Source organism: Stegodyphus dumicola, chromosome 3 (genome assembly GCF_044657685.1).
Source record: "Stegodyphus dumicola isolate Sdum_Otavi_A_Nest chromosome 3, ASM4465768v1".
NCBI classification, from domain to species: Eukaryota; Metazoa; Arthropoda; class Arachnida; order Araneae; family Eresidae; genus Stegodyphus; species Stegodyphus dumicola.
In genome coordinates, this window is record NC_140770.1 from 46367085 (window position 1) to 46380043 (window position 12959).

General features: G+C 30.9%; 1 protein-coding gene across 1 annotated transcript in view; it reads left to right on the forward strand.

Moving 5' to 3' along the window:
* LOC118189814 (uncharacterized) overlaps positions 1 to 12959 on the forward strand; it is a 236973-nt gene that overhangs the window by 218842 nt on the left and 5172 nt on the right. The window contains exons 35-39 of the mRNA XM_085812833.1: positions 7460 to 7590; positions 10344 to 10488; positions 11746 to 11982; positions 12075 to 12287; positions 12452 to 12657. Of these exons, the coding sequence (XP_085668959.1) occupies positions 7460 to 7590; positions 10344 to 10488; positions 11746 to 11982; positions 12075 to 12287; positions 12452 to 12657 (932 nt within the window). The remainder of the gene's footprint in view (positions 1 to 7459; positions 7591 to 10343; positions 10489 to 11745; positions 11983 to 12074; positions 12288 to 12451; positions 12658 to 12959) is intronic.

The following is a 12959-nucleotide window of genomic DNA, read 5'->3' on the forward strand; positions in this document are numbered from 1 at the left end:
CCCCCCCCCTTTTTTTTTTTTTTTTTTTTTTTTTTTAACTGTGAATTCTTGCTGATCACAGGGGTTAAGTCATTAACACATTTGTGCATATGGCAAAATCGCTTTCCACAAAGTTAACTTTCTTTGGAAAAAAGGGGGGTTAGGTATAGTTCAGATTAAGAAAGTACATATTTTCTAATGTATAATGGCATATACACATCTATAATTTCAAGCTATATTTTTTAATTTTTAGGTATATTCACCGTATAACATGCACCCAGTTTTTCACAGAGAAACCTAAAAGATACATATGCAATGCTCTTATCTTTTGAGGTCGAAGATTTGTCCTAGCCTTTCGAACAATGGTGTACTGCATTAACAAGCAATAAGGGGAACAATATGTGTGTGGGTTAAATGCTTGAGGGAGTAAATATTCCTGCAAAGAGGGTGGATTGTATTCAAGTCGGGTGTCCAGTGTACTCGTCTCGGGTGACAGTACGACTTCACTCCATTCCGCACCCAATTTTGATGGAGAAACCCCAGGGGGATAGGTCTGAAGGTCCTTTCTTCCATTTTTGAAAAGCCTTTGATACCTGTTACTTTTGCAATTTGTACAATTTCCTTGGTTCATTTTCAATCAATCAAAATCCTTTAACTCTTTTGCATCGAAGTCGCCCAAAACGCTCAAGCATTCAGACATCGGCTGGACGCCCGAAACGCCTGAATAATTTCCTACCCAGTGCTTTCCCCCATCATGTTACTGCATTACTCATTGCTTTCAGGTGTTGTTAAATCACATGTCAATCATTCTTTTTAAGCTACTGAAAGTAGCTTCCTTGTTTCCTTTGTTCCTTCCTTTCCTTTGTTTACTGTCAGTGTTTAGCTTTTGATGCCCGAAGTAGCAAACCCGTCCCAAGGGGGAACTTCACACAGTGTCAAAGCGTCAAAGAAAGAAGTTCTCGCTTTACTTAAGTAAGGCTACTGTTAGCGCTGTAGTATTCAACTTGTCGTGGGGGAAGGAAAAGCATTCCAGGAGAAATTCTTAGATACGGGCGTTTTCGATGTTTGGGGAATTGAGATTTTGCCCTCTCTCGATGCGAAAGAGTTAAATTTTTTAATAACTTTTGGTCACATCTGATACCAGCAAGCATTCATTTTTGATGAATTCACTTGTTCAATCATTTCTATGCTATATCTTATTTTGAATTGCTTCTAACGTACCATTTGTGTTATGCTTTCTGTCATCTAGAACTTTATATGCAGAGATGTAAACATGCCTGACATAATAATTTTTAAATATTTTTATGATTCCTTGATCCATTGGTTGGAATAAAGGAGTGGTGTTTGGTGGAAGAAATAAATCTTTACGTTTGTGTGCTATGTTGTGAGTGGTTCAATACCATGTCCTGAAGCATTATTGACAATTCAATACCATGTCCTGAAGCATTATTGACAATTAGGAAAACTTCAGAAACTTAGGTTTTGTTGTTCTTAGTAATATTTATGTTCTTTAGTGAAGGAATTTTCAACCAGTCATTAAAGAGGGCTATCACAACATGGTTGACATTCTGCAGCATACAATGTATAACTTAAATTTTCATGTTGAGCAGATTAAAAGGAGACAAGAAAATGCATATGTGCAGAACCATGTTCCACAAGTTTGTATTTGGCAAGGGTTTACTGTATAAGCCAAAGTATTTTTTTACATTGTTTAAAGGTATTGTAATTCTAATACAGTTGTATAATGAACCATCATACCAGAATTTATATTGAAAATAGTCAAAATGTTTTCTCGTATTAGTAAAAATTTACCCTTTTTTGTTTTGTTTTGTTTTGTTAAATGCATGAGAAACCTATTCTAATTAAATTCCAAGCCAAACTTAGAATATGAATTGCTTATTTTAGCCACTATCTCTTATTAACTGTGCTCATATTGAGAAAGTTCTGCTGTATAACTATTTCATATTAATTTTTCCTAAGATATATTTGTTAAATTGCAAACCAATATTTTAAATAAAAATTTATTAATTCTGTTCTTTCAGACTTTTACTATTTTTTTAAACTGCCCTATTTCATGAAAATAAATATATGTATATTTTAGAAATTATGCTCTCTACCAGGCTTGTACAAGGTACCTCAAAACTGTATACAGACTTTAAGGGAAAGGAGAGAGTATTGGTATTAACCATATTCACACAGAAAAGCATGGCCAAAAGTGCCACTCATAGGCTATCACCGGTGCCACTCACAGGCTGATATGCCATATCACAAAAACACAGCCAGAACTCAATACAAAAAGCACTACATATAAAGTATTTTATTAGATGAACCTTAACAATATAGCTGCTGGTACAAACTGAATACAGTTTCATGAGAAGTGTTCAAAGTTCTAACCATTGACAATGACGTATGCGTGACACCAACAACATATGGATTGTCAAAGATTTTTCAAAGATATCTGGAATATTGCAGATATTAGTATCACCTTTTTAATGATTGTTATTTAACCTGTTCACAAAAGTCACATCTGCCAACTCAACATTAATAAAATAATGCATGTTTTCCTTATGATGTTGCAAGCTTTAATAAGGAAGCCCCAGATGCTAGCCACTAGTGCTGGTGCTCAGCACTACCTATCCATTTCTATACTTTCCAGTGTATTGATGTTCTGAACCTCCCATTATACTTTGTACTTGGAGTTTTGAAACACTGTGTTTATTATTATCTAATGATAAAATTTATGAATGTATAAATTTTTATTTTTTAAGAAATTTTTTGAAATATTCATGAAAAGCAAAATAAAGCAACTGTACATAATTAGAAATTACTTTTATTTTTGGTTGTATAAAATGTGCTTTTAGTTATATATTTTGAGTTTTAACTGATTCTGTTCCCTTTTCAGAAGATTTTCTGTCAGAATTTTTTAAACCTTTGGCAATTACGAACAAATATTTAATTACTACCTAATATTTAATTACTTCATGTCTTTATAATTAAGTTTTTCAGTGGACCTGTTCATTTCTGAATTCGTTCCTGCCCCTAATGTAAACAAAGGAATACTCAAGTTTCAAGGCACTGTTAGTCTAAAGAAATAAAACTGAACTAGAAAATGTTAGAAACATTTGGAAATGTGTAAAGCCTTTGTGTTTAGAAGAATATATGATGCAAATATTTTGATCAAGAAGTAAAATGTAACTAAAATAGTACCAATGAGTTATATTTAATGTTAACCTGAGACTGGATATAATAGAAATATATATCTACCAAAGATCACAGTTCTATCAGTTTTAATAATTGTATTTTAAAAATTATTAAAGAATTATGAATATTGTTGAGACAAAAAGTAATCTGAAAGGAAAAGAGCTTAAGCATCAAACATTTTGTTAAAAAAATTTTCTTTAAAACTGTAATAGTGTATACGTCAGTTGTTCAATGACTAACAGGAAAGGATCTAATTTATAGCAAAACTGCAGATCACAGTGGCATCATCCTCTTTCTTTGAGAAAAACTATGAAACTTCCATTCATCTCAGAGTTCATATGGTCCTTAAAAGTCCTTAAGAGGCCTCAGGTTTTTTGGAAACAATTTTTTATCCTTAATTTCAGCCAGAATAGATAAAAGGTCCTTGATTTTGCTGATCTGACATTTGTTTCTTACAACTGCCATTTCAAGGGTGAATAAACATTTTGGGGGAATTTTTTCTAACAATTCATTGACAAGGATGTATTTTATAGGTTATCATTTGAAGTCATTCCTGCTTCTAATATAGACAAAGAAATACTGAAATTTCTAGGCACAAGACCCTACCTCATTTGAAACAAAAATTTTGAAATTGTTTTGTTTTTGCAATTGCGGAGTTCATAAAATATTACATCAAAAACAACTTTCTGCTTTTGGGGATATGAAGTCTTTTGTCTTGTCATGCAGTGCTAAATTTGGCAACTTATTGACATTTTGTCGATTTTAAGACCAGTTTGTGGATAAAATTTTTAATTTGGAGGTTTGCAAATTTTTCAACAATTTTTTTCAAATATTTACGTTGATAAATATCATTAAAATAATGATAATATTTTTAAATTGTATTTAAGAAATAATAGTAAAATAAAATATTGTCATTTTCCCCTGTCGTATTTTTAAGTGGTTTTACTTTTCATTTTTGTGACTTGAGAATATTTTGATGCTGAAAAATAAACAAGATAAGTGCTGTAAAGCAGAGTTTCTCAAACATTTCTTAACGAAAGCAAAAAAGTTGCTATAATAATTTTTAAATTAACTTCATTTGTATTCTTTTATATTTTTTCATGATAAGAGTTTTTCCCTCTGTAATTAAATCAGAATATTGAAATGTGTATCAGTTTGCTCTATTAAATTCATTTTGCACGTTTCTTTTTTGAATTTTTTTTTTTTTTTTTTTTTTAAAGTCTTCTGGCTTTTTGCTGTAACAGGTTTGGTAGGGATAATTTTTCTTTGAAATTTTATACCTTGCATACTGGAATGTTTACAAGGATTTGAAGGTGAGATTTATAGACTAAAAAATTTGAGATTCCAGAAAATGTGACAAAATAAAAAATGTGTCCATGATATTAACTTGTAATGAACATATTTTACAGGAAGTATGTGATTAATTTCTTATTTTTGGAAAAACAGTGAAAACAAATAATTTTTTGAATTTTTTACTTTTGATCCTAGTAGTCTTTTTCTTAGCATGTTTATCTTTCCTTGATTTGCTTTTATTTTCACTAAATACAAGCATAAAAAATTGCAGAACTGTTCTATTCTGGGCAGTTAGACGTATTTGTGTAGAAAGGAAATTTGCTACAGTCAAAAGTCGTTAATTCGGACACCCATAATCCGGAATGATTATAATCCGGACCTCAAAGCTACAAACTTTCTGCGCATGCGTCGCGTTGACGGCTGCAAATATGCGTGTGTGCATGCGCATAATACGTTTACGCTTGTGCGTTAAATGGATAATGGACGGTATAAGCTAAGCTAAAATAATCTAATTCAGTTAATGTTGATTGCGTTGTTCCTTAATCTTCGAATTGGATCCGGCTTATTTATTTTTGCAGACTGTTAGAGCAATTTTATAAAAGTAAGCTTGAACTTTCGATTATGTCAAATAGAATTTCCGATATATATTTACTAATATGTAAAGGATCTACAAAGCGAAAGTATGTTTCGAAGTCCATTAAACAAAAAGTGGAATTGCTGCAAAAAATGGATAAAGGCATATCCTTCGTTTCTGTAAACATTCCGAAATCTGTTTATCAATTTCACGCTGCTCTGCGGCGGGGGGAACACCAAAACGCCGTGGCGTGCTATGAATTGGAGGTTAATCTGTCAGCACTATCCTTATCTTCAGGGCAGATGTTTTTATTTTATTTGGCTTATAATATCTTACTAAATGTAGTATTTCATCTCGATGTATATTTCATCTTTGATATGATTTAAATCAAATTCCTCGTCATTATAATTTGCTTCCGATGTTGTTTAAGTTGCTTTGTTTTATGTGATAATACTTTCTCTTTAATTCTATAAACAGACATAATTTCTTCTTCAGTTACAAAGTTCCGCTGTTAAAGTAAACAAATAAATATTAAGCTTTTTAGTTTGTAAATTTTGATACCCTTTAGATCATAATTGTTCTTTATTTCATAAATTATGGTTTCATATTTTTAATTTTATAATTTCTGCATGCCATCTTACCAGATTTAAACTGATGATCTATAATCCGGAAAAATCGATAATCCGGAATCGCCGAAGTCCCGATTAACGACTTTTGACTGTATTAATAAACAAATTGAAAGTTGACATACACATACACGGGGTTGGCACTAGGCATTTTGCTTCTTGGTGCAGTCTCTGTGGGGCCTAACTTCTGTTGCCCAGTGTCTGTCCTAAAATCTAAAACCTTTTATAGTTTGACCGTCTCAAGCGCAACCCATGTTGGCATTCTGCCAAAACACATAGACTCACCCAAAAGGGGCGGTATTACTTGCTGCGATGTGAAAGGTCTTCTCTTCTCCAGAAAGAGCTATGCTGGAGGGAAAGAAAGTCCCATTCTTCCACCCTATTTTAAGAATAATTCGGTCTGAATGGCGCATGCGGGTTTGCGCTCATGGTCGCAGATGAGGCAGTCGAACTGTACCATCTCTAAATTTTGCTGCAGAGTGCTTCACTAAATCCTGCCACACTGATTCTGGCCATACACAATTTAGTATTTATTCTCAATACAGCAGTATTTTTCTCAATAAAATTAGCAGTTTCTTCTATACATTCTAAATACATAGCTTTTTAGAGTAACAGAAGTCTTTAATTAAATCTGAAAAGTTTTAAAATGAAAAGGAAACTTATTGAGGAAGAAATTGATTACATGTAAGGAAAAATATTTGTTTTTCAAAGGTATATTGTTAAAATATTTAAAAATTGAGAGATGAAGCAGAAACTAGTGGGTAAATTGTTTTCTTTAATGCAGCAATAAACTTAGAAAAGATGCTAAAGAGAAGGAAATTTATATAAATTAAATATTTCGAAAATTTTCAAATTTAAAAAGATGAATAGATGTTTTGTTGTGTGTTGTTGCTATGAAGCATGCATGTTTCATAGCTTTTAATGTATAATATCCTAATATGGTTTTAGAATCAATATTATAAATTATATATGTAATAGTCTGTTATTTTAAACTGTAAAATGTTCTTAGATTATGATTTTAATAGTTCTGTCTTAATGAATAGTTTTTTAATAAAAAAAAATAATACTGGTAACAGAAATAACAGTACCTGGTAACGTAAATCTGTAACAACTAAGGGTAACTGTACCTAATTATTTGTAAATAACTGATCACCTTTAGAAATTATTTCTTTCCTTGTTCCTTACTGACGATGCATAATACAATACAAAATTATAAAAAGTATGTAAAACTTTATTCCTTACAGTTAATGAGTAAAACTTTATTCCTTTCAACTTAAAATAATGCAAAATAACTTATTACATTTGGTGCTTCACTGGCTTTTTGGAACTTTCAGTATGTTTACTGGTTTACAACTCTAGCAACACTCTGTGAAACTAGACACTAACTGCCTGAGATAAAACAAAGTGCAACTAACTTTCAATGTTGTCAGTGATTTTATGTCTCTCTAATTATGACTTTACTTCTCTTAACCTATGCCACTTTACATAAAATCTGCATAAACCACTGGGGACTGAGCAGGAACATGAAGAAACAAGATATAAAAGAAAGAGTCAACCTAAAGCTGACTGTTTGTAAATCTTAAATAAAATGTCACTAATTTTCTTTCAAATATGTAAGATTATTATAAATGTAAAATATAAATGCTTCAAGAAATTTTGTAGATCTGTTTAAGAAAATAGTTGAAATAATAAAATAAAAAGTTAAATAACTAAATAAATAAAGCACATGCTACAGTTTCAAATTGGATCTTATTTTGAGTACAATAAGTCTGTTTGTTATGTGCAGGTTTAGATGGTCTTCCAGGCATACAAGGTGAGCGTGGTGACGCTGGCCCTCCTGGTTTACCTGGTCTGATAGGTGATAGAGGTCTTCCTGGTTTATCACAGCCTGGAGAAATTGGTCCTATAGGATTGCCAGTAAGATTACATTTATGCATATTTTACGAAATTGCTACAGTATTAGTTTTCATTCATGTTTATTATTTAACAGCTGTATATCATTTTAGAGCTATTCTCTATATTTTTATACATTTCTTGAAATTTTTGCTGTATGCATTAAAAAGAAAAAAAGGATATAATTATTAAGAGCTATTGTATTCCTTAAATATATGTTAAGGAAGCTATAAAATATTGTATTACTATAAAAACATTAAGTACTAATGCTTTTATATAGCATTTTAAATGAATGTTTTAATAATATAGCATTCCAGAACCCCTATATTCTTTAATCTGTGTAAATTTTCATAGCCTGTTTTCTGAATGAAATTTAAATGTTTAGCTTTTGTTTGTTGATTTAAATTGGTGAAGTGTTATCTGTACTTTTTTTTAAGTGTGAAGAAATCTTCACTCTTCTTAAAGATGTACAAATTATGAAATGTGAGTGAAGTTCTGTACTTTATTTGTGCAAAAATTTGTACTTAATTACAGTTCTTATCAATATTGTCAAGAGTGTTAGTTTTAAAATATGTATTGTAAGCAATATTGACCTTTTCATTCTTTTCTGCAAATACTGGTATATGAATTTAATTGTGATAATGAAAAACAGTATTTTTATTAAATTTTATTCAGAATAGTATAAAATCCTTGTACCTGAAAATAAAATAGCTTGAGCAACATTTAAAATTAATATACTTGGGTGTGTATAAATAAGAATATTTTACATATGTACACACATGAGGTACTAATTAGAAACCTATTAGTGACATTTTGGGCTTCATTTAGCTTGAACTGTAACATGTATGCAATTAAACATGGATTCTGCAAGATTTGTAAAAGGATCTATATCCTTATGATACAAAGCATTTAAGAGATTTGTCTTCCAATTGCTCATATTGGCATTTTAAGTGTGAAGAAATCTTCACTCTTCTTACATTTTCACAACATTTTAAAATTTCTCCTGGACACTGTGTATTAAGCTTCAAACTTTGATTCTGTGTGGCCAAGGAAAATGTTAAAAGTTATGTTGAGGCTTTTGAACAATTTGGTGTGATAAGAAGTGTAGTTGTATTCTACTGGTCATTATCTTGCTAAAAGAGTAATATTGCAAGATGTTTTTGATCTGCTATAATACTAAACCAATGATTTTAATTTACTTCATCATTTAGGTATATCAAATGGCTTATTCTAAGTAAAATATTCTTCAGATGACAGTACCTTCTCCAGATCTTTGAGCAATATGCGCAAAGTAGGATAAATTTATTTCTTTGTGAGGCTTTCCCCATACTCTTAGATAGCCACTGATGGACAAAATAGAATTTGATATGACTTGTGTGTTCTCATAACATGTTCACTGAAATGATAGAGTCCAATGAAATCTTCATTATGCCATCAAAAACATATTTTCTCATTCTTCTTAAATTAATGATTTCCTCATGACTGTCTCTTCCATGTTGCCACATATTATACTGGGTGGCAGTTATGCAGACAGAACGGCTTATTTTTTAATGCACTTGACATGCATTTTAATGAACTTTTACATTTTACTGCATTTTAACATGGTTTTATTGTTATTATTTTGTAACGTGGAGGGGTTAGTGTTAAAAAGCAAACAAGTATTTTGCTTTTTAAATGCTAAAATTATAGTTTGTCATAAAAATGGGTGATATATAAAAAAGAAAAAAATAATAAAAACCATAATTATAGGAATCCATAAATCATGAATAAAGTTCTTTTGATTGTGAGGCAATCAGACACAATTTCTTCTTTTTCAAGAGCATAAAGAAGAGAGACATATGTCTGATAGCCCTCAAAATCAAGAGAATTTTATTCAAAATAGTTTCTTTCTTTTCTTTTTTTTATAATGGCTGGGCACTTTATTTAATAGCCATTAGCCTTGCCCAACTACAAGGACCGGAAGTGGTGGCCATTTTATTATGGAAGCACCTAACAGGTGGTCACCATTGCCTCCTATGAAGGGACAGACAGTTATAACGGGATTCGAACCGAGGCAGTCAGAGTCGCTAACCACTATACCAGCTGGGTGGCTTATTCAAAATCTATGGCAGATTAAAATGACTTTTTTAACTCAATTTTGAATTTTACATCGGTGTGTTTCTCTTCCAATTTGAATGCAATCCTTGGCAAATGTCAGTTATTCTTTTACAATGATTTTTTTTAAATAATGTAGTCTTTTGGAATATGCTTGGTTTGAATTTTCTTGCCTTATGCATGCTTGGTGGTCATTAAAAAGAAACTTGGAAGTAACTTCTTATAAAAGAAGAAATTTATTATTTATTATATATCTAAAGGGGCAGAAATTTTCAGTCTCATTCAGTAAAAGACTAACCTAACAGGACTAGTTGAAAGTTTCCTATCTTATAGTAATAAGATTCTAACCTCTTTCAGTGGTAGCTAATTAATTCCTTTCAAAGACATATGTGCTAAGCTTTTTTGGGGTGCATTTTGAATAAAAGAGTTTGATTTAATAATTCATATGCAAAATATTTCTGTAAAGAAACAAAACCATTTTAAAAACTTAGGGTGGAATTTTTTAATTCTTTAGTAAGTCTTTAGTGTTATTCTTTAGTCTTATTTGAGTTAATTTTAGATATTTTATTTATTTATATTTTTGGTTTATTTAATTAACCTGTTGTTAAACTTATTTAGTGATGCCAAAAATACTAGATAATTATAATTTAATTAAATATTTTTTGTTTGTTTGTTTCCTGTAGGGCTTAGATGGGCTTCCTGGGCCACCTGGTATAAAAGGTGAACGAGGATTTGTAGGGCCTCAAGGCTTTCCTGGTTTAAAAGGAGAAAGAGGTCAAGATGGATTGCCTGGTTTAAGAGGGTTCAAAGGGCTTCCAGGATTTCCAGGTATATGTATACAGGATTAAGGTCTTCCATAGAACTTTTTATATATTTATTTATTGTCACGTAATAGCAAAATTAATTTTTGTTCCTTTTTTATACATATAATTCAAATAATCTTAATTTTTGCAAAATAACAATAACATATAATTAAAATTTTCTGATTATTAAAAATGTTAAAATTTTTGTATGGTAATGGATTTTGATAAAAATTATGAATTCCATTTATGATTTTTACACCAAATATTTTTGAAGATATTATATCTGTTGTTATTTCAGCATATGTGAAAGGTGTGATAATTTTTTCTCAATGCACCTTTAAAAGATATAGAAACGTAATTAGTGGATACTGTCAGCTTCAAAATATTCCTTCAATGCTTCTGTGTATTGTTTAGAAGGCTTTATCATTTCTAGAGGTAGATTTGACCTTAAATTCATTTTTTTGGTATACTATTGAATATCTGTTTCACATTCTTTTGGATATCACTCATACATAAAACAATTCTTTGCATCATCAGCTGTTTCAAAATAACCAGAAATGTCAGGAAGCTGCATCAATTGAACTTGCAAAATTCTCTAATAGGGTAATAGCACTTTTTATCTGTTACAAAGAGTGCATTGTGAGTAAAGATATGAAGTATAATCTCAGAGAAATTGCTCTTGGTCAGTAATACTCCAGTTAAATTAGCTAATTAGTTGTTTCATGGTTCATTTGTAAATTTTCAGCTTCCAGTCTCCTACTCAATTATTTATGAAATGGTATCACATCTCATATTTTGTTATTAAAAATGTCTGCCAGTTTTTCTTATTGGTCGTCCATTTTTGAAGGCATTGTGATAGCTTCCCCATCATCTTCAGTTCTCTCATGCCACTTAGATGTACTCAATTTCTTTTATATTTTCACTTTATCCCATTTTTAACAGTTCTGATGTTTTTGTAACACATTTCAATTTTCACACAAAATTTTAATTTAATATCAATATGGTGATGTAAATTTGAATTCCTCATTTTTACAGCAAAGTGCACATCCATGTATATGTTTCTTTCCCAATAACTAGTTAACATCTACCTCTGTCAGTTTAAAATCTATATGTCTGTTAGTTCATACAAGTTTGGATATGAATATTCATATAATTTTGATTGAAAGTTAATTTAAAGTTTTCTTGGCAACATTACATAGTCATTCTAGAAACTAAATTTTTGCACACTGTAAATATGAATACCTATTTGATATAACATCATTGCCTAAAATAATAATTTCAGGTACACCTGGTGAAAAAGGAGAATCTGTAATAGCTAGCAATATTGAGAGAGTTTCTGGAGAAAAAGGCAACCGTGGTTTACCTGGTAGGTCAGGGTTTCCTGGAGAAAGAGGACCTATGGGTGATCCGGGTTTAGAAGGATTACAGGGTTTACCTGGCGACCCTGGTTTCCCTGGAATTGAGGGTCTTCGTGGATTTCCAGGCAACAAAGGAATGGCAGGAGAGCCTGGTTACAATGGTACATTAAAAAATTATTCAGCTCTTTTAATTTTTTTTTTTAAATTTCAGTATGAATTTAATGTAATGCAATTTGTATTCTCTATTGTATAGGTCTTGAAGGTTTAGCAGGTATCAGAGGCTCACCTGGTGAAGAAGGGCTGCCTGGATTACCTGGCAAACCAGCTCCATCTCGAGGGTATTTTTTTACAAGGCACAGTCAAACAACTTCTATACCTCAATGTCCATTTAATGCACCACCTATGTGGACTGGCTATTCTTTATTGTACTTACAAGGCAATGAGAGAGCACATGGTCAAGATTTGGGTAAATTTTATTTTTAACAAATAGTGTTATTTGGTATTAACAATAGTCTTATTTGAGTCCTTTCTTTAATCTTTTATGACATGAGTTACATGATGTGTTGTATTAAAGATATAATGGCTGCTGATTAAAATAGATTCTTTAATTTATAATGAATGACATTTTAGGAACACCTGGAAGTTGTCTAAAACGTTTCAGCACTATGCCATTTATGTTCTGCAACCTCAACAATGTGTGCAATTTGGCTTCTAGGAATGATTTTAGTTACTGGTTAAGCACACCAGAACCAATGAGCATGTCCATGGCACCAATAGTAGGACAAGATATACCTAAATACATTAGTCGCTGTGCTGTTTGTGAAACTCCAACTCAAGTAAATAAAATCCATATTTAAAAAAAATTATTAAGTAATATTTGATGCATGATATTGGTAATAATTTTTAAACATAGATATTTATTGTAAAGCTTATTTTGCCTGAATTTAAATCATAAAAAGAAATAGTATTTAATTATGTGGCTGCAATGTAGAATGAGATAAACTAAGATTTAGCATTAACAATATTTCTATTGTTAATCAATATTTCTAAGTTTTGTTTTTTTCTGTTGTATTAAATTTTAATCAAAAATTTTAATTTTAATATTTTTTTATTATCACAATGCATCTCTGGAATTTTA